The sequence below is a fragment of the Taeniopygia guttata genome, chromosome 13 (genome assembly GCF_048771995.1).
Source record: "Taeniopygia guttata chromosome 13, bTaeGut7.mat, whole genome shotgun sequence".
Lineage (NCBI taxonomy): Eukaryota > Metazoa > Chordata > Aves > Passeriformes > Estrildidae > Taeniopygia > Taeniopygia guttata.
In genome coordinates this window covers 7,594,407-7,614,888 of record NC_133038.1, presented here as the reverse complement: position 1 = coordinate 7,614,888, position 20,482 = coordinate 7,594,407, and the positions used below count along the sequence as shown (strand labels likewise).

General features: G+C 60.8%; 2 protein-coding genes across 3 annotated transcripts; one reads left to right on the top strand and one right to left on the bottom strand.

The window, feature by feature from the left end:
* Positions 1–7,724: 7,724 nt before the first annotated feature.
* EIF4E1B (eukaryotic translation initiation factor 4E family member 1B) lies at positions 7,725–9,497 on the bottom strand. 2 transcript variants are annotated; one of them, XM_030283933.4, is made up of 7 exons: positions 9,151–9,474; positions 8,924–9,009; positions 8,720–8,815; positions 8,541–8,604; positions 8,272–8,385; positions 8,030–8,169; positions 7,725–7,914 (listed from the first exon to the last, which is right to left on the bottom strand). In XM_030283933.4, the coding sequence occupies exons 1-7, from the start codon at positions 9,166–9,168 to the stop codon at positions 7,800–7,802; spliced, it is 633 nt and encodes a 210-aa protein (XP_030139793.4). In that variant the 5' UTR covers positions 9,169–9,474; the 3' UTR covers positions 7,725–7,799. The 2 variants fall into 2 exon arrangements, with proteins under 2 accessions (XP_030139793.4, XP_030139792.4); XM_030283932.4 differs by having other exon boundaries at positions 8,030–8,385; positions 9,151–9,497.
* Positions 9,498–10,196: 699 nt separating this feature from the next.
* Positions 10,197–14,058, top strand: SNCB (synuclein beta; the record flags this gene model as incomplete). Its single annotated transcript, NM_001245774.1, is given in 5 exon segments — positions 10,197–10,442; positions 11,880–11,918; positions 12,263–12,381; positions 13,108–13,197; positions 13,328–14,058. Coding segments are annotated over 5 exon segments (402 nt in total). The 3' UTR covers positions 13,361–14,058.
* Positions 14,059–20,482: the final 6,424 nt, after the last annotated feature.

The following is a 20,482-nucleotide window of genomic DNA, read 5'->3' as shown; positions in this document are numbered from 1 at the left end:
TTCATCCCACCATGCTGCCCCGAGCAGATCCACGAGCCCCGGGACATCTGCCTGGACAATGGTGGGGGCCAGCGGCAGAGGAGAGCCCCAGCCCCTGTGCAGAGCTCTGGCGCAGCAGTAATAGCCCTCCTTCAGGCTGGCTCGTTATTACTGATGGCATTTGCATGGAAACAGGATGTTTTTACTCCTTGCGGCTCCATCTGCTCCTGCTGAAGTCACCGCTCTGCACACGAGCACCGGGGGGCTGCCATGGGAACCGGGGCGAGCTCCCCCGCAGTGCTGGGACCCCCAACTTGGGCTCCTACAGTGGCCAAACCCCCCAGGCAAGCAGCAGGACAGGGTGAGGTGGGGGTACCCAGTGCAGATAGCATCTGAGGTGGGCACCCAGCACGGTGCTGCCCGGGGACGGGGCTGGGGGTCCCACGTGCGATGCCAGCCCCATCTGCTCCTCGCACCTCTCTCCTGGGATGGCTTCCAGCTCCTGCTCCTGTCACCGTGCCAGCAGTGCCAACAACAATACTCCCACCCCCTGGGCACCCACTGCATCCTCCCTGTCCCGGTGCCCGGCTGGAGGTGCCCGGTCCAGCCTCAGCTTCTCTCAGCTCCCCTCGCCGTGTGCTGGTGCTGCTCAGTGCACAGAGGGGCCATGCCGTGGCTGCGTGGTGTCACCCTGCATGTCCCTCCTGCGCCACGGGCCAGCCTGGCTGGGTCATCAATGGAGAAGTGGCAGGGTGCACTGACGAATGAATAAACTCTAATTAATACAGATTGAGGAGATCACTTTTAATTCCGCTTGCTTTCCCTCTTGCTGAGGAGAAACTGAGGGGATGGATGAGCCAGATCCCGCTCTACAGCTGCCAGAGCCCTGCGTCCTGCTGCCAAGGGTCAGTGTCTGCCTGGCTCATGCCCGGGGGGGTATCTGGGACCCCTGACACCTGCCAGGGCGGTGCTGGCTGCAGCACATGGGGAGTCACAGGAGTCAGAGTCTTTGAGGAGAAGATTGCAGTGCCTGGCTGGCCCAGTGCCTCCAACTCCACATTCTCAGCATCTGGGTGCCCCACAAACCCCAGAGGGATGTCAGAGACACCGGTCCCACTGGGTGCTGTAAATGGATTATTACTCAGAGTAATTAAGGTGGAATTAAAAATTAATTCTCCAGTGTTCTGCGGTCATGGCTCAGCCACGTGCTACAGCCATTGTGTCAGGATTAAGGTGGGGGGAAGGCATCACCTGGGGAGCAGTGGTCCACCCAGGCTCTGTGGGCTGTAGCTGCCAGCTCCCTAGGGATGTCACCTCCCTGGCACTGCTCACCTCTCACCACATGCCCCAGGTGCCACTTCCATCTGGGCCAGCTGGGGTGAGGCAGCTCCCACCACCACAGACGGGGCAAACCCCTGCCTGGGCCGTGCCCGACCTCCTGCCCAGCCCTGGCAGCCACGGGCAAGGCCAACTCTGAGATTTTCTAAACTCCCATCAAATATTTAAGTAGATATTTGAGCTCATGTATAATGGATCGCCCGAGCGCTGCCTCCCTATCCATTTGTGGTATTTAAGGAAGGCGAATATTAAACACCATTGTATTAGCAAAACCGCGCCTGCTTAATTGAGTTACAAGCAGGGAAGGTGCTGCCGGATAAACAATGCATAATGCAGAGACCCACGGGCAGGAGGGGGCTGCCCTGGCGCCAGGCAGGGACAAGAGGCTGCTCCAGCGGGGTGGGGACTGGTGCTGATGGTGGCACTGGCAGAGCCAGAGGTGTGAGGAACACGTTGTGCTGTATAACAGACAGGAGATGGCATGGCACTGCACAGCATGGCATGGGACAGCTTGGCTTGAGATACCGTGGCACAGTGTGGGACATCCCAGGTGTCATCTTGCACGGGGATGCTCAGAAATGGAGCCAGTGAGAACAACCCCAGCCACACAAGGAGCAGAAAGATTATGAAAATGAAAAGTAAATAAATATGGATGTTGAGGACCTAATTCTGATAAGAGGATTTTCAAAATTAGCCATTTGCAAGAGTAGATTAACGACTCACGGTGCTGGGGGTGGGAAGGGCTCCTTTAGGATGTGCAGCAGAGCCCATCAGGCACAGCCTGTTCCTCGCAGCCCTGAGCACTCACAGAGTCACTCCCCACTTTTTGAGGAGTTGGATTTGCTGCTGCTGCGGGCGAAAAGGAGGTGGCCAGAAGCACAGCGTGGTGCCACTCTGCAAGCACAAGTTCTGCAGACACAGTACCAGGGTGCCAGGGTGACCTTACCACAGAGAATCGACATCTTTCAGCAGTGGGATGCAGATGTTGGCACCCAGAACAACAGGAGAGTGGGCACAGTGCTGGCATGCAAGTTAGGGTCCCCAAGGGTGAGCCTGGCACCCCCAGCCTGGGCACAGGGAGGCTGCATCAGTGCCAGCATGGGCTGGGACAGGGGGCAGTGGGATAAATAGGTAGAGAAACCCCTGGACTGCATATCCCATGGCTGCCCCACTCCAAGCATTGCAGTGGGTGCCCCTGGATGGAGCGGGTGTTGATGCCCCCCGAGGAGCACTGTGGGTGCTGGGGCAGGGACACCTCTGTATGCTCTGGGTTGAGCAGGGGCAGGAGGCTGCTGGGGCTTGGAGAGGCTTTTTGCATCCTCTGGTTGGAATTTTCTATCCAGGCAGCCAAGCAGAAATCTCATTACAGACTGGCACAAAGGCAGTGTCCCTGTCCCCACACCAGGCTGGGGTGGGCACAGCTGTGAGCAGTGTGAGGTTGTTCTGGGCATGGGCAGCTTGTGGGCTGCAAGTGGCCATTTGCTGTCCCCAATCATCCTTTGTACCCCTCACCCTGCCCTGGGCCAGTCAGTCCCATGCTCAGCCTGACACAGAGCCCCCACTTTGTGGTACAGGTGGGTTGGGGAGGGTCTGAAGTGGGTGCTGGCTCCTTGACATGCGTGGGGCAAAGCTCCTGTGCTGGCAGGGCAGGGTGCAGGCAGGGCAGGGTGCAGGGCAGGGTGCAGGCAGGGCAGGGCAGGGTGCAGGCAGGGCAGGGTGCAGGCAGGGCAGGGTGCAGGCAGGGCAGGGTGCAGGGCAGGGTGCAGGCAGGGCAGGGCAGGGTGCAGGCAGCCCAAGCACCCCGTGCCCAGCACTCCCACAGCAGCAGCAGCAGCAGCAGCAGCAGCCGATTAATTAGCAGGGCGGTGGGAGAGCAGCCGGCAGAGCCGTGCGGGATCGATGGGCACATCGACCGCCCGGGAAGCTCCAGCCCTGCCAGCCGGAGCTGTGGGGCTGGGGCACGCACGGAGCCCGGCAGCGCCCGGGGGTGGCTGTGGCTGCAGCAGCATCAGCCCCTTGCCAGGGCACTCCAGGCTGCACAGGGCCGGGAAGGAGAGGACAGGCACCGACGGCACCGCCACGTGCCCCGTGTCCCCGCAGCCTCGGGGCTGACATCTGCTCCCCGGTGACCCGGGAGAGTGGCTGGTCCCCGTGCCACGCTGGGAGGACGTGGCGGTGCCGAAGTTTGGATGTGCCTGTGTTGAGGGAGGTGCAGGGTGGTCCGCTGGAGCTGGTGGCATCCACTGTGGGAGCTGAGGGAGTGCCAGAGTCTCGGGGACAGTATGGACACGGTGACTCGTGGAGGTAAAGGCTGTGTGGGCATGTGCCAGCCGTCTTGGGGGCACCCAGGCCAGGATACAGGAGAAGCAGAACACACCCCAAAGGGGCGGTGGCACTGTCTGCACAGCCGCGTGCTGCAGACACGCCTGCAGGTTTGGGGGCACACAGCTCCTGTCCCTGTCCCCATCCCACCGCCCACTGCCCCCGCCTGCCTCTGCCAAGCGAGAAGTGCCAACCCGTCCCTGCGGGGAAGGAGAGTGCTCAGCCGTGTTGCAGAGCCGATATCCACCCAGATGAGAAGTGACAGCAAAGGACCCTTCTCAGGTACAGGCTCCCTGAGGCGCAGGGCAGGAGATACTGTCCCCGTCTTTGCCTTTCTGCTGCTGGCACTGGGGACGGCCCTGCAGGCATTTAACCCCTTCCCCACCGTGCAGCTGCAGCTGGACGGCAGCAGCCCAGCACCGGCAGTGCCTTGCCTGTCCCAAGCTGCAAGAAACAGGATGGGGCAGGCAGAGCCCAAGTGTGGGAGCAAGAACCAGAGGTGCAGCCCCTCTGCTGTGCCCCACTGTGTCCTGCCAGGCGTGGGAGCCCATGCCCGGCAGGCCCACAGGCCCCTCACCTCCTGCATCTCCCGCACTGACTGCTGTCTCTGCTGGGAGGTTGTCGTGGGAACTGTGCACTGTAGGTACCCCTCACCCTGGGTACCCCTCCTTGCATGCCACGGTGGTTCTGAATGGAGGGTTGGCACAGCTTGTGCCCTTCCAGGGCCTAGCAGGGAGGGCAAGGGGAGCTCCAGTGCAGGAATGCGTGGGGATGCTGTCGGCAGCCAGGGACGGATGTCCCCTGTGTGCCCTCACCTCTCCTGCAAGGTCCAGAGTCCCCCTGTGCCCCCTGGCTGGGTGACGGGGCAGGCGGGTGGGCTCAGGCACTGCGGGCACAGCGTGGCACAGCCTCAGCGGTGGCAGCCACGCTGCCTGCCCACTCCCACGGTGAGCCAGCGCTGCCTGTTCCTCCCCAGCCCACGCACCCTGCACGGAGCCAGCAGCTCCTTCCCCACATATCTGGAGATTTTAACCCTGCAGCACTCACTGGGTGCAAGCATGGGTGCCTGCACCAGACGTGTGCTGGGGGCAGGATCTGTCCTCGTTGCCAGAGCTGGTGGCTCAGGGAGAAGCTGGCCTGGCAGTGCCTGGCCATGGCTGCACACCAGCTGCTGGCAAGGTGACCCAGATGGGCACCCAGCACCACAGACCCACAACCCCTGCACGGAAAGGGGGACACGGGACCCCATCTCTGCAGCAGCACAGTCCATCCCCATTCCTGCTGTGCCCTGCAGCAACCCCAGCCCCATATCCCCAACCCCACTTGTGCCACGTGGGCCCCTTGACCTGCACCTCCCATCCCCATTAGATCCCACAGCACTCCTGGCTCCCCCACCCCTGTCCTTGCAGGCCCCCCTGTCTGCCGTGCCTCCCACCCCCACCTCCAGCCCTGCCGCATGTCTGCTGCCATCTGCCTCTCCCTTTTGATTAGTATTAATTTTTAATTATTATTATTGACAGGACTGCCAGCTCGGCTGCCAGCTGGGCCAGCTGCCCAGCATGAGATAGGCCAGGGGCAGCCTGGCACTGCTGTACTCACTGTGTGGCTCCTGGCAACTGCTGTGCCCACCCAGGGGGTGACTTTGTGCCCCCCAGCACCCTCTGGCCCTCAGACAGGGACTGTGGGATGCAAAAGTTGAGGATGAAGGTCATTGTGTACCCAAAGGGCAGGCTCAGGGTGGGCAGTGCCAGCCCCCTAGCCTGGCTGGGCTGCAGAGCTGATGGAAACCCATAAAGCCATGGAGATAAATGGCTCCTATTATTTTTCCAATCAAAAGAAATCCCACTGTGGCTACATGAGCATGGTGATGAACCGCAGCAGTGCAGCAGCCTCTGCACCCCCTCCTGCCCCAGTTAACCTTGGCCTTGGGACGTGATGGGGCAAGGGCACCCCATGAGCGTGATGCCCTTGCTGGGGCACGGGGACAAGGCCAGCCTGGCTGCACGGTGCCCTAGAGCCAGATGACAGGGCCGTGTGACACAGAGCAGTAGGCTGAAGGGACAGAGGGACAGACATGCCCTGAGAGACATGCCCTGCCTCCCACGCGCTTGGCGCTGTCACTGCTGGGGAGGGGCATTAATGGTGCATTTTCGGGGGTCTCAGCACCCCTCCTCCAGTTTCGGATTTGCCAGCTGGGACAGCGCTGTGACCCCACTTCGGGCAGGGAACCCAAACGTGAGCAGGGCAGGGCAGGGCAGGGCAGAGCAGGGCAGAGCAGGAGCCCACTGCAGGCAGGGCAGGGCAGGGAGGGAGCCCGCCACAGGCAGGGCAGGGCAGGGCAGGGCCGGCTCCATCCCCGCCGCACCGGAGCCTCCGAGACCGGGCGAGCGGCACCATCGCGTGGCGAGGAGCCGGCGGTACAGGCAGCGCCCGGGCTGCCGGCACGCCATGCAGAGACAGCCCCTGATCCCCGCCTGCAGCACCCCCAGTTTGGGGTACTGGGGGTACCACCCCCCGTACTGCATCCCCTGATCCCAGTCCTGGCACCTGCAGCATCCCAAGTTTGGGGTGCTGCCCCCCATGCTGCATCCCCTGATCACAGTCCTACCACCTGCAGGCCTCCCCAGCCCCGTGGCCCTACTGGGGAGGGCATATGGTGCTGTTGCCCTTGCACCTGCACAGAGGAATGACCCAAAGCCAACACACGATGCAAGGACACAGGGACATGGCCTGACACACCACCAGCCAGGGATGAGCTCCTGTCTTCAGCCTCTATATCATCCTCCGCTTGAACAGGAGCAATATTGGGTGGTGGAGGGTCCTGCACTGCCCTTGGGGAGCTGCAAGGCTGATGTTCCTGGGGAAAGGCAGCTGAGTTACAGGGACACAGCTCTCTGCAGCCAGGGCAGCTGCAGGGTAATGCAGGGCTCAGCAAGCCCAACCCCACAGGCTGCACTGCAGGCAGTTGAGACCCTGGGTGACACAGCCACCCCAGCTGCCTGTCAAGCTGTGACAAGACAGGTCACAACCAGCTCTAAGAGCAGAGAGTGGTCAATACTTCATCCTCCTGCAGGGCCTGGCTGGGCAGGGCAGCACTGAGCCATCCCAGCAGGGGACAAGCAGCCCTGGCTCTGGGATGGTGAAGTGGCACAGTTAGGCTGGACATGTGGCCCTGGACAAGGTGCAGCCCTGGGCTGAGATGGAGCCTGGGTGCTGCTGGAGAGAATGGAGGATTATCCTGGATGAGAGCAGAACTGCAGCTGCCACTGTCAGGGGGTGAGCAGACAGCTCCACCTCTGGAATCTGACTGGGCAGGGAAGCGCAGGTACAACAATCAAACACACAAGTAAAAGATTAGAGGACAGAGTGTGGGTGGGGCTGGAAGAGAGTATGGGAGGACAGGACCACCAGAAGGGACAGCAGAAGACATAAGCCATGGAAAGGAGGAGCCAGCAAAGTCCCAGGGCTCAAAAGACTGAGGTTGTGAACCTGCAGGTGTGGTACCAAGGAAACCCTGGGAAGAGAATGAGCTTCATAGCACCTGTGCTGCAAGTGTCTGTGGGAGGGGATGCAGCATGGGACCATGCTGTGCTGCAGTCCAACACCCACCCTGCAGGGACACTGCCAGCCCTCAGCTGGGACACTGGTTTTCCAGAAGGCAGACCCATGTCCCACAGATGTGCAGGGGCTTAGGAGAAAAGTGGACCAGCTCCCCAGGCTGAGCTGACCCAGATGAGCTGGGCCTCAGTAGTCCCTCCCATGCCCAGGTTTTCAGGGCAGTGAGCTGTGCCCATGCCTTGGCCAGGGAAGGATAGAGTAGCATTCTTCTGGGAGCTATCCAGGGCCCCCCAAAACACAAGAAACACCCTCACAGCCTCAGGGAGAGGGGCACTGGTCCCAGGCTCTAGGGGAAGTGAGGGGACACATGCAGTGTCCCGAGCCCACCGTGATGCCAGCTCTGGGCTCCTGGCCCCACTCACCCAGAATGGAGGGGCCAGGATTTGGCACATCTTCATCTCCCTCCCAGGAAACACCCCCAACAAACAGGAGCCACCCCAGGTTGCCAAAAGCCCTGGAGACACAGATCATGCTCAGATGCAGAAATTTATTGTGAGACAGAACATGGGAACTTGACAGGCAGCTCCTCACTCTCCCCACAGTCACACCACAAACTTGGTCTTGGCAAGGGAGCTGCTCTTGGTGGCCGTATCCGCATGGGCCTGGTACCCAATGGCCACCTTCTGTGACAGCCCCAGGTGCTCCTTGTAGACACGCCTGGAGGAGAGAAGGGGATGCATGAACAGGGCAGCACCACTTCTCCCATTGGGCCTATTCCCCCAAGCAGGGGCAGCCCTTATTCCCTGCGCAGTCTCCCCCAAAGCTGCATTACCCAATGTGGGTGACCCCTTCCTCGTTCTCCGCCTCCCGGGTCCAGATGGCAATCTTGTCCCCCTTGGCGCGGATGTTGATGACGGCCCCACACACCTCGTCGCTGTACTCATCAAACATCTCCCCAATGAGGCACAGCAGCTGTTGGGAGGAGAAAGGGAGCCTGGCACGGTCCCCACTGGGGCTCAGCCCTGGGGCAGGGGGCACACCACAGCCAGGACCCCCGAGAGGGGCAGCACTCACTGTGTCCAGCCAGAAGCGGTCCAGCTCGGTGTGCCGCTGCTGCTTGGCCAGGGTGATGAGCCAGCGCCCGCCACGCTTGTTCTGGCTGTCCTCCCACATGGGCTCAATGCCATCCTAGGTGCAGGCAAGGGACAGTCAGGGGCACCAAGTACTGGCCAGAGCTGGCCTGGGGAGCTGTGAACACCCAGCCAGATTTCCCCTCCCACCAGCCTTACCAGCACCCCCATAACACCGGGTGCTGGGGGGATTCTGAGGATGGGGTGCCGTACCTTGAAGAGGGAGTAGTCACAGCCAGCTGTGAGCTTGCTGGCGAGCTGGATGTGACTGTACAGCCTGTGTTAGATGGAGGCACAGAAGCAGGTGAGAATAGGTGCCTCAGGCTCAGACTCCCCCACCAGAGTATCTCTAGAAGGGACACAGTGGGTGTGCCCACCCAATGCACACTCACGCCCAGAAGTCCTCCACAGTGCTGAATTTGGTGACGAGGCGCAGGTTTGCCTGCCACATCTTGCTCTTGTCATTCTTGAAAAACCAGAGTGCCCATCTGGGGACGGAGGGGAAATGGGGTGTTCAAAATGCCAGAGTCCCCCTCCAGCCCCCCCACACCCATCCCAGCGCTGAGAGAGGCTGTCCATGGCCAGGCCTCCCATACCTGTTCTGCAGGGGGTGCTTGCCCAGGATCTCTGCTGGGAGCAGCTCTTGCTGCCGAGCCCTCTGCCGGCGTCGCTCCTGCTGCCTCTGCAGGGGAAAGTGGGACAGCCCCGAAGAGCCCCATGACCAGCCCAGCAGGGAGCCTGCAGCCCCCCACACTGGCACCCCGAGGGCTGGCAGGGCTCTCCATGTTCTACAGCCTCCCCAGCCCTCAGGGCGAGCACCCACCTGCTCCCCCGTAGCCATCCCGAGCAGCAGATGCTCTCCCGGGCCGCCTCTGGCTCTTAAGTACCCAGAGGCAGGTGGGGTGAGGAGCTTTCCCAGCTGCAGCTGGTGGGGTGGGAGGGCGGTATCCCGGGGAGACGGCGCCAGTCCTGCCCTTCCCGGGGAGCAGAGAGATGGGGGGTCCCTCTCTAGGGCAGGGAGCTGGGGGATGAGGACAGGGGCTCAGAGTGGGATGGGATCAGGATGAGGGAATAGAATTGTGTAAGTTTGGCACCGTGTGTGGGGACCATGATGTGGTACAGGCGGGGCAGGACGGTACACAGAGAGGGTGGGATAGCGTCAGGTTGGAAGGTAGGGATAGGATGGGATGGGGAGGATGGAGTCAGGACAGGATGCGATGGGGAGGGGATGGGTTCGGAATTGGATGTGGTGGGATGGGAATGGGGTGGGATGAGGTGGGAAGAGGACATGACGAGGAGAGGATGGGAATGGCATAGAGACAGGGTAGAATGTGGAGGGAGTTGTATGGCAATAAGAATGGAGTGGGGTAAATGCAGCCTGCAGATGGAAAGCAGTGGGATCGGGACAAGATGGGACAAGGAACGGGAGGAGATGTGACCGGGAGAGGGTAGGAGAGGATGCGATGTGGGTCAGGACAGAATAGCATGGAGACAGCATGGGGTGGGATGAGCGATGGGGATGGCAAGAACGACTGTCCCGGGGTGCCGCGCAGTGCGGGGAAGGAGCCTGCGGGGCTGGGGCGGCGAAGGACTGGGGGCGCCGCTGCCGTGCGGGGCGGTGCGGGGCGGCGCGGGGCGGCGCGGGGCGGCGGGGCACGGCTCGGCACGGCCGAGCACGGCTCAGCCCGGCTCAGCCCGGCGCAGCCCGGCGCGGCGCGGTCCCCCCCGCGCATCACGGCGCATCACGGCGCAGCGCGGCCCCGGCACAGCCGCACTGAGCCCGCCCCGCCGCAGCCCGGCCCGGCCCGGCCCGGCCCGCCCGTCCCCGCCGACAGCGAGCCAGGTCGGGCGGGCGGCGGGGCCAGGGGTGCGGGGCCGGGATGCGCGGGACCGGGATGCGCGGGACCGGGATGCGCGGGGAAGGGATGCGCGGGACCGGGATGCGCGGGACCGGGGCGGGATGAAGCCTTGCGGCCTCTCCCCGCAGAGCCGCCATGGAGGTGTTTATGAAGGGCTTGTCCAAGGCCAAGGAGGGGGTGGTCGCCGCAGCTGAGAAGACCAAGCAGGGGGTGGCCGAGGCCGCGGAGAAGACCAAGGAAGGGGTCCTCTATGTGGGTAAGGACCGACTTGCCCTGCCTGCCCCCTGCCAGCTCCTTGCCAGCCCCTGCCTGCCCCTGCCTCCCCACCCCCGGCTAATCTCTGCCCGTCCCTGCCTGCCCCTGCCGGCACTCTCTGCCTGCCCTTGCCTGCTCCTGCGTTTGCCCTTGCGTCCTCCTGCCCATCCCCCTGCCGTCCCCCCCTGTCCCCGGCTCCGCTCCCCCTCTCCCCTGCTCTTTCCCCGCCACGACCACCCTGCGGCGGAGTGCTCCGGGGCAGAGGCTCGGTGCCCGCAGTGCCCGGCTGCCCACCGGGAATCTGCAGGGCAGAAGAGTGGGGGACTGGTCCCCAGGCTGAGGGGATGGAACCCTCGGGGGCTGTACCCCTTGCAGCTCCCCATCTGAGCCTGAGGTCTCTCAGCTCTGTGCCCGGGATGCTTTGGGGCAGGAAAGCAGAGGGACCGTGATGGAGGTGGTGACCTCTGTGTTGGGATGTGCCTCTCTTGGGGCAGGGGGGTGTGGACCGCGTTTGTCCCCCTTGGAGAGGCAATGCCCTGGAGCCCATCCCACAGCGGCATCTCCTCTGCACCCGGCTGGTGACTGAGGGGTCCCTCCGTGCTGCCCCCTGAGGACGGGATCTGTTCGGAGCCAAGTCCTAGAAGACATGGCTGGCAGGAGGAGCAGTTCCTGGGCAGTCTGAGTGCCTGGCTGTGCTGCTGGAATGCTCAGGAGGGAGCTGAGGCCAACCCGGCTTGCGGTGGGAGGGAGGAGGGTGCAGGGCTGGGGCTCTGTTCTGCTCCAGGAGGCACGAGCTCTGTGGCAGAGCTGAGGCCCCAAAACTCTTCCCCTGGGCAGTGGTGGGTGCCCGCCCTGGGCCCCCATCCTCGCCAGTGGGTATTTGCTGGACTGGGGTCCAGCAGCTCAAGGAACAGCCTGAGGCCCCATCCTACAGGAGCTGCCCAACCCCTACTTTTCCTTCCATCCAAGACACCCCACTCCCATTCTGTGGGGTATCCTGGGTGGTGTCACTCTGCTTGAGAGAGCCTGGCAGGGTCAGCACAGCCAGCAGCAGCACCCAGCTGTGGGCACTCCAGCTGTAGGGCTTCCCATGCTCTGTTGGCACCAGCTCTAGGTTTGGATCCTGTGGAAGGTTTTTCTCAGCAGCATGGCTTGCATTCGCCCTGCCTGGCTGTGCCCAGACACGGTGCTGGGCCCTGGGGTCTCTGCCCTGCCTGGCACGTGGCGGTGGCCCTGTGCTACCCCAGTTCTGGCTCCTGCAGGGACAACAGGAGCCTTGAGGGGAGCCAGGCAAGTGCTCAGCCCCCCAGGTGCCCTGGCATGGGGTGTGGACGGGCTGCTGTCCTGGCTCAGAGCCCTGTCAGGGTCCTGGCATGGCACATATTGGAGCCCAGCTGTCAGTCCCTCTAACCTGATCTCTGTCTCTTTCTACCCCCAGGGAGCAAAACCCAAGGTGTGGTCCAAGGTGTAACCTCAGGTACGGCCCCTCTGTCCTCCTGCCGGGGTACTGCTCTGTCCCTGAGAATGTGGCCACACTAACGAGATCAGAGGCTAATTGAGGGGCTGATGTCACTCTGCTAAAGCCTCTTATATAACAGGGCTGGCAAACAAGGATTTGCGGCGGCTGCTCACACTCCTTGCCCAGCTGCAGAGCAGTGCCATGGCCCCCTCCCCTCCCCACCAGGGCAAGGAAGCGAGAAGAGCTTGATCCTGCCAGCATCTCCCTGCCAGCTCCCCCCGTGGGTGGTGCAGGGCGTGAATCCACAGCTGGGTACCCTTTTTGGCAGGGGGGGCACTGATGGGCACCCCTGGCTCTTGCAGTGGCTGAGAAAGCCAAGGAGCAGGCGTCCCAGCTGGGCGAAGCCGCGTTCTCCGGCGCCGGCAACATCGCGGCGGCCACCGGGCTGGTGAAGAAGGAGGAGTTCCCTGCAGACCTGAAGGTGAGAGTCCCCAGGCACCGCCATGCCCAGGGGGAGGCTGGCACATCCCCGGGCTTGGCGAGGAGCCCTAAAACAGAGACTGTGAGGGTGCCCAGGCGGTCTCCTCGTGCCCAGGGCAGGCGGGCATCGCGGCCCAGGGTGTCTGTGGACGTGTGCGCGCTCGGGGCCTGGCATGGCGGCCGGCGGCCTGGGCCCGCGGCGCTCCGGCGGCGGCGGCGAGGTGACCTGACAGCTGCGGGAGGGGCAGCGGGTTCCAGCTCGCCCTCCCATGAGCTGCTGGCTTCCAGCTTAGCCCAAAATAGCATCAGCTGAAGAAATGAGGCCACCGCCGCCGCCGCTGCCACACAGGGGGATTGGCTGCCCCCCTTTGCCGCCTGCCAGCCCCGGGGAGGGGTTACCCAGCACCGCCCTCCCCTGCCAGGGATGCAGGATGCTCCCGCAGCCCTGCCAGAGCCTGCAGCCTGTCGAGGCCCACGTGGAGCAGCACTGCCCCAGGCTGGGGCTGGGAATTGTGTATATGGACATACCCACACAGCCCCTGCTCCCACAGACTTGTGCATGCCACCTCCCAGCTAGGTGGGCTGCTGTGTGCCCAGGGTGCCACTGGCTCTCCATGGTGCCCGTTGTATTGTGGGGGCTTCGCTGGTCTGGCAGGGGCAGGGAGGGTGGTGCTGTGTGTATGTGTGTGTGTGTGTGTGTGGCACTGACCTCCTGGTTCACTCTCAGGCAGAGGAGGTGGCCCAGGAAGCTGTGGAGGAGCCACTGGTGGAGCCGCTGCTGGAGCCAGAGGGGGAGAACTACGAGGAACCCCCACAGGTGAGGGGACATGGTGGCACAGTGGGGTCAGTGCACTGTCCAGAGCAAAGCTGGTGTTGGCCTGGGGAAGAGAGGGGCTCTGTGCCCCACCTGGACTTTCTCACTGGCTCTTTCCTTCCCCATCCCGCAGGAGGAATACCAGGAATACGAGCCAGAGGCATAATGGACCCCCATCCTTGCCTCTTCCACCAGCAGCACAACGAACCGCCGGTAGCCCCCTGCTCCTCTCCAGCCGGCCCCAGCCGGTGCCCGTGTGCCGGGGAGGAGCAGGGGTGCCCCTGCCCCGTTCGCTCACGAGTTCTTCCTCCAGTTCCGTTCCAAGGGACCGTGTCCGTGTCTCCGTACCGTGTCTAGCAGTGAGAAACACCCGCTGTGTCCAAGCCCCCAAGCCCTGGCGCGTGCCCAGGGCCCGGTGTGCGTGTGTGTGAGCGTGTGTGTGTGTGTAGCCCGGGTTTATGGCTCTGTCTCCCTCCCAGTGCCATAAACCCCGGCTGCGTCCCGGCGTGTCTGTGTGTGTACAAAGCATGTTTACCTGCTCGCGGGCCGCTGTACATTCCGCTTGCACGCGTGTCCCCGTGGTTCTGCTCTGGTCATCGTGGAACTATTTTTTTTTATATATATATATCTCTCTCTATCTATGGGTGGACGGGTCTTTTGCCTTTGTGAACCCTTGGCGCCCCAGCCCGCTCCCCAGCCTGCTGGGTGGTGGCGGTGCCTGCGCCTCCCCTGAGGTCCCATAGTGCCGACGCTGTGTTGTGACGTGGCATGGATATTCCCCCGTCGCTGGATGTGCAATACGAGGGCAGCTGCCAGTGACACAGCTGCCCCCGTGTCCGTGAATAAAGCCAACTCTTGTCTGTAGCCCCCTGGTCCTGCTTGTGGGGTCCTTGGGCAGGGGTTGGCCCCGTGCTTTGGTTAGCAGGGGTAGTTTTGGGAAGAGGAATGGGGCTGGTGCTGTGGGAGTGGGCAGGACTGGTTGCTCACGAGGACAAGATGCCTTTCTGACTGCTGGCTGCTGCATCAGAGCAGGTCACTGTGCCCTGACTCCAGCCAGCCTCTGGCTGAGACTTGGGGTGCGGGCATTGTCCCCATACCACCTGCCTGTCTGCAGGGCTTTGCCTCTGCAGGGGCCCTGTGGGGCTGAGAACAAGCCAGGGTAGACACAGCCCTGGGCTCCAGCACTGTTTTCCCCCTCCCTACATGCCCTTGCTCCCCTCAAGGGGCAGGGGAGGTGGTTGTCACCCACAGCATGTTCAGATGGACACACCACCTGAAGGGCAGGTGGGTGTCACACATTCTGTGGGATGTCTGCCATGGCAGGGGATCCTGTGCCCACCCCACAGCGCCATCCTTGAGTCTTCAGCTCTCCCAGGGCAGGACCACCAGCCCAGCCTGGGCCCCAGCTAGCCTTTAGCCCCTTGACTGCATTACAAGCTGGGGTGAGAGGCTGGGCTGAGTGTCCCTGCCATGAATATCAGATTAGATCCCCCACCTGTGCTGCCTCGCCAGCTTTGCCAGCGAGGAGCGAAGCTGCAGCAGTCAGCACGGACACACAACAGCTTTGCTGATGCCAGCAAATCCTACCCTGGCTCTGGCTGCAGCAGTGCTCATAGCACACACTGTGTGTTACTGGAAGGACCGAGACAGCTCTTTGGGGGCTGGCTGGCTGTTTCCCTAGAATATTTTTCCCTTCCCTTGTCCAGTTCTGCTATGCATGGGCAAGCAGACCCAAAGCAGCAGCAGCATGGCTTGCCCCGGGCTGTGGTAGAGGCAGTGTGGGGGAGACAGGCCCGTGCCTGGGAGAGCTGGAAGCCAGAGAGCAGGGAGAGAATTGCTCAAACCAGCAGTTCATAGGAATCAGGGTGTCCCCTCAGTGCACACCCCTGCACAGCAGGACTGTGACCCTCACTGGGGCAGCTCCCCTGGCTGCTGTGTCTGTCACTGCACACAGTGCACACCTGCTCTGGGTTCCCTGTCCACACCCAGGCTGTACTTGCAGTCACGGCTGTAATTTTCTAGAGAGGGGAGAGCTGTGAGGCTGCCAGGAGGGTTTGGCAGCAAGAGGGGGGCAGAGGTCCCCATGTAGGCAGTGCCACAGGTGTGAGCACCAGGCACAAGCCTGGAAATGGGGTACACAGCTCTGTGGGAACAGGAGAGGGACGGGGACCCAGCAGCAACAAGGAGCACTGCTGAGCATGAGGCTTTATCTGAGATGGATGGAGTCACTGTGGGAAGCTGAACCCAGGCATTGTGCTGACCTGCCAGGAGCTGTGATGAGGTGCCATGGGTGGGAACCCCTCAAATAGAGCCAAGGGTCTCTGCAGCAAGGCAAAGAGCCCAAGAACAAGGATGGGTGAGGCAAAGAGCCCTCAGGTACCTTGGCTGACTGTTCCGTGGTGTAGGACAATCCTACACACAGTGGTGGGAGGAAGTTGGTATTTGTCCAAATCTCATTTGCTCACTTTTTTCTGCTGCCCATGATTTTCAGCGCCAACATGCTGACATCCCAGTACCTTCAAGAGCATCATCTCCTCTGCCCTTGGTGAAGATCCAATAAAACAATGAAGACTGAGGATGCAGAAGAGCCAGCCAAGCTCATTCCAACAATTCTTGCTCCCTGCCAGGAAATGGAAGGGCTTGGGCTTTCCTTCACCCAAATTATGTAACCTGCTACGTCCGCCTCATGCTCCATCCCTCTGGCACAGCAAGCAAGATATCAGTGTGGTGCTATGGCACCTTCCTGGCCTGCTGAATCCCTAAAGCCAAAGTTCAGCTGTGCTGCTGCACTCACACACCATTGCAGGGTCTGTCAGGAGCATGTGGCACGAGTGGTCTGTACATCTGCTTGCTCTGGGGTGTGTTCTCCCTCCTGAGCTGATTCTCAACAGTGGCAGGGATGAGGGTGTTGTGAGACATCTCCAGGACGCTGCTATCATAGGGATCTGGTTTTGGGAAGCCAACTATGGTGCCTTGGTCCTGGAATGTGCAGGACAGTCCTATTCCCAGCCTGACAGTGTTAAGCACAGCCCTCAGAGCCGGGTCTGTAGGACACGAGGGGCAGCCACCTTCTCTGTGGGCATTTCAGAGACAGGCACTGACCCCCACCCCTTAAAGAACAGACTGGGATGAATGGGCTCGACTCACCTGTTCATATTCTTATAGGGCCTTGGTGCTGATGCTTCTGGAATTGTAAATGGCTCTGTCTGTGCCCCCACACAGATACAGCAGGCACCAGACTTGTGCAGGTGTTCAGCCCACTTTGCCAAAGCCTTACAGTGACACGGAGCAGAGATGTGGGGTGTGGGGAGAGGGAAGCTGTGGGGACAAACATTTAACCTGACCCTCTGTGCTGGTAACAGCTCCCTCTCAGGAGCTTCTGCTGGAAAGCACAAATAGAAACCCCAGTGTAGCTGTCCTTTATCACCTCCAGAGCTCCTGGACGTGGTGTTCCAAGCACAGCATGCTGTTCAGTTCCCAAGAGCCAATCCTGATAGAACACAGATACAGTGAGAAACAGTCCCTTGGTGGGCACCACGCAGCATCCAGGCACAATCTGAGCAATCCTGCACCTCACACTCCCGTGCAATTGGCTGCCAGAGCACCAGCACAGAGCAGGGCCAGGGGGAGATCAACTTTCCTTACTGGGACACAGGATTTTCCACTGTTTGCCCCGAAGCCCTTACCCAGCTTGGTACAGCTCCTAAAAGCAAAACTGACGCTGCAAAACGAGTCCCAAAACTCAGCAGAACTATGCACAGAGTAGTCAAGGTTTTCAGCTGTCTCATTGTCTGCTGTATCAGCTGTATCAGCGGAGCAGAAGGATGTGTGGAAAGAAAAAGGATCAGCGTAGACAGGGCCATTCCTGAGGGTGCTGCAGGCAGCAGCTCAGGGTGCAGCCTTGCTTCAGAGCCTCTTCCACAGGGGAGGGAACTGCTGGGAGGAGAGAGGGCTTGGAGGGATGCACAGAGCGCCAGCAGCACTTCAGCTGTGTGTTTTCCACTTTATTCCTCCCTGGCAACAGCCTCGGGAATGGGCAGCTGCAGGCGCTGGATCAGGGCAGCCTTGCCTGGCTAAGAGCAGGAGCTCCTGGAGTTACAGCAGGGGGAAGCACCTCACCGCAGTTGGGAGCTGGACCTGGTCTGCAGGGAAGAGGGGGAAGGTCCTTCCTGGGAGGAGAAAATGCCGTGCTGGTACTCTCAGGGCCCCACAGAGCTCTCAGGCTCCAAACTGGTGCTGTCAGAGTTTACCCAGTGCCCCACTGAGCAGGTGTAGGTGTTTGATATCCATCTCCCACTCCCCAAGTACTGACATCAGGAGCCAGCACACCAATCCCAGGCCCTGTGGAGGTAGAAAAATCAGTCACATCTTGTCTTGCAACTCATTTGCTGAGCTCCAGTCAAAGCATATCTAGAACTGGGTGATTTCCACGGACTGGACATGGGCTCAGACGCACCAGGGAGTCCCCTGACCAAAGTGTGGTGCTGCCCATAACCCAGGGCCACCCAGATTTCCTCAGGGGTGAATGGCTTTGGCTTTCACAGAGTCTTTGCCTTGGCTCTTAGCAAGATGGAGTGTAGGTCTTTGCCTCGTGATCAGCACTCGCTGAACTCTCTTTCTCATGCTGAGGCAGGAGAAACCTTCACTCCTCCCTGAGTCTGAGCAGCCCAGTGGGAGTACAGGATAATGTCCAAGTGAGGCCTCTGCCCAGCAGGAGGACCAGCCTGAGGGTCTCTCTACTCCAAATTCTCAGTGCAGACAAAGTAAGGTGTGGAGGGACTGTGGAGCACAGGGACAGTGACAGGCAGTGATGGTGGCAGCCTCTGTATCTCCCTGGCCAGGCAGCTGCTGCCTGCTCCCCTGGCTGCCAGCACACCCTGCTTACAGAGCTGGGACAAACCCACCACCTACAAACTCCTTCCTGGCCTTTTCTACAGTAAAAGGCCTTGTTTCTCAAGCTCGTGTTCCTGTGCAAGAACAACATAACACAGTTGTTACTACAGGCCCCAGGAAAAATCACAGAGCCTCAGTACAGCATCCAGCAGCTGTCCTGCCCCGCCTAATGGCTCCAGGGAGTTTAGTCACAGCAGCTGGGGACTCAGGAATGGAAAAAAGAGATGTGTGAACTCCTGCTCCCTTTGCTCACTGCCCTTCTAAGCCCTTGCTGATTTGCCCCTTCCCCCAGCACAGCAGGCAGTGGTGGGAGCATCCCCAAACGGCTCCCTCAGCGTGTCTCCGGTCAGATGCACCGACCCATAAACCAGAGTCCACCCCCCTCTCCCGCCCCAAGCTGCTTTTCACAGTCGCTGGGTGAGTGTTACTCACTACAAACGTCTCCCCCCACTCGTCAGAGCACATCGGAGAGGGAGGCTGTGCAAATGGAGCGTGAGTTATGGGCTGTCGGCAGGGAAACGAGGAGTGAACTCACCCAGTATTTCCTTGGATTCATCCTCACACCCACCATGGCAACACAAAAAGGAACATCTGGAAAAGGCTGGCTAAGGCAGACAGATGTTCTCTGCCAGCTCACCTGCTCCCCAGGGGGAGGAAGTGACTCTGGCAGTCGTGACCGTGTTGGTGAATCCAGGCAAGGGGCCACGGCTTCCCCACGCCACACGTGGCTCCCTGGTAATGCCAGGAAGGCTCTGCAGGGCAGAGCTGAAGGCAGGATGGGGTATGGACCTTGAGCCTGCCACAAATGCCACCAGCCTGAGCTGAATCCATGACAACCCAGGCACAGCATCTGAGGAGCACGGTGCTTGACGCTTCCTGATCAACAACAGCATCCCAGGCTGCCGGTGGTGTATCCTGCAGCAAGACATGCCCTCACCCATCTGTGCCCAGAGGAGCATCCTGCACTTCCAAAGACCTGCTGTTTTTCACAGCACCTAATGGGCTTTCCTGACTCGAGGCCCCATCCCATGGCCAAGTCACCATGTGCTTTATGCTCCTTTGTGCTTACCCACCACAGTGCATTGTGTGCTGTTAATGCAGCCAGGGCTTTCCCCTCATCGGCGCGATTGAGCTGCTGAAATGAACCCCTGGGAAAGCAGAGGAGAGGGGAAGAGTCCCTCTCTACCACAGACACAGAGGCACTGTAGGAAAGGGTTTTGCTCTTCTGGAACAGCAGCACCTGGTTGCGATTGATGATTGTATTGATGATCAGAGGGCTGGAGAGTTCAGCTATGGAGACGGGATGGGAGAGCTGGGGCTGTTTAACCTGGAGAAAGCTTTGAGGAGACCTTAGAGCTCCTTCTAATACCTAAGGAGAGCTGGAGAGGGACTTTTTACAAGGGAGTGGAGTGATAGGACAAGGGGGAATGTCTTTAAGCTGAAGGAGGACAGATTTAGATTAAATATATGAAAGAAATCCTTCCCTGTGAGAGTGGTGAAGCCCTGGCACAGGTTGCTCAGAGAAGCTGGGGCTGTCCCATCCCTCAAAACGTTCAAGGTCAGGTTGGATAGGACTCTGAGCAATTTCATCTAGTGGAAGGTGTTCCTGTTCATGGCCGGGATGTTGAAACTCGATTTTTAAGATCCCTTCCACCCCAAACCATTCATTATTTATATGATTCTCCATGCTGGTTCTTTTCCAGAGCTGTCCCCCATCCTGTGCTGAGATGAAATGTGTGCCTAGGTTGTTCCCCAGTGGCACCACCCAGCTCTGGCTGGTTGATGCCGTGCTTGGGTCCCTCTCAGTGGCACAGAGCAGCTGGCAGAGCTGAGCCTCTCTGTTCCCCCTTCCCTGCCTCTGCCCCAGCTGGTCCTGGGGCCACATCCCTGTCTGTACCCAGGAACCTCCTAAATGATGTTCTCAGCCACCAGGCTGCAGTGTCCTGGGTGCAGCTCTCCCATCCCACGGGGCTGTGGCAGGGGCTGTGTTTTGGGGCACCTGGGACGTGAGGTGCTGGCAGGGATTAGATATCCCCCCCAGCATAGCCACACCAAGGCAGCTGTGAAAACAGTGCTGTTTTTAGGGTTCTTGGTGCCTTTGGATCTCTGGGTAACATCCTTTCACCCCAAGGCACTCACAGCTCTGGGCAGGATGAGGGTGTTCCTGCTGGTGACATGACTTGGGGACAACACGGGACACATGGCTGTGGCTGGAGATGGGATCCTGGTGCCCCTGGGCATCCCCTGCCACTGCCATCTGCGAACCCCGAACATCTCTGCCCACCGATGCCGCGGGCAGCCGTGCGTGAAGGAACCCCTCTCCCTCCCTCCGGGCAGCGATGCAGGGGTCACATTCCAGACCCTGCCAGCTGTGTCCCAGCGCTCCCTGGCACCG

What these genes read in the sequence shown, in the direction of transcription:
- EIF4E1B (XM_030283932.4), bottom strand. An exon ending in AAGCACCCCCTGCAGAACAG is followed by an intron (nt 8,816 to 8,923) that starts GTATGGGAGGCC and finishes CTCCGTCCCCAG; the next exon opens with ATGGGCACTCTGGTTTTTCA. An exon ending in ACTGTGGAGGACTTCTGGGC is followed by an intron (nt 8,605 to 8,719) that starts GTGAGTGTGCAT and finishes CATCTAACACAG; the next exon opens with GCTGTACAGTCACATCCAGC.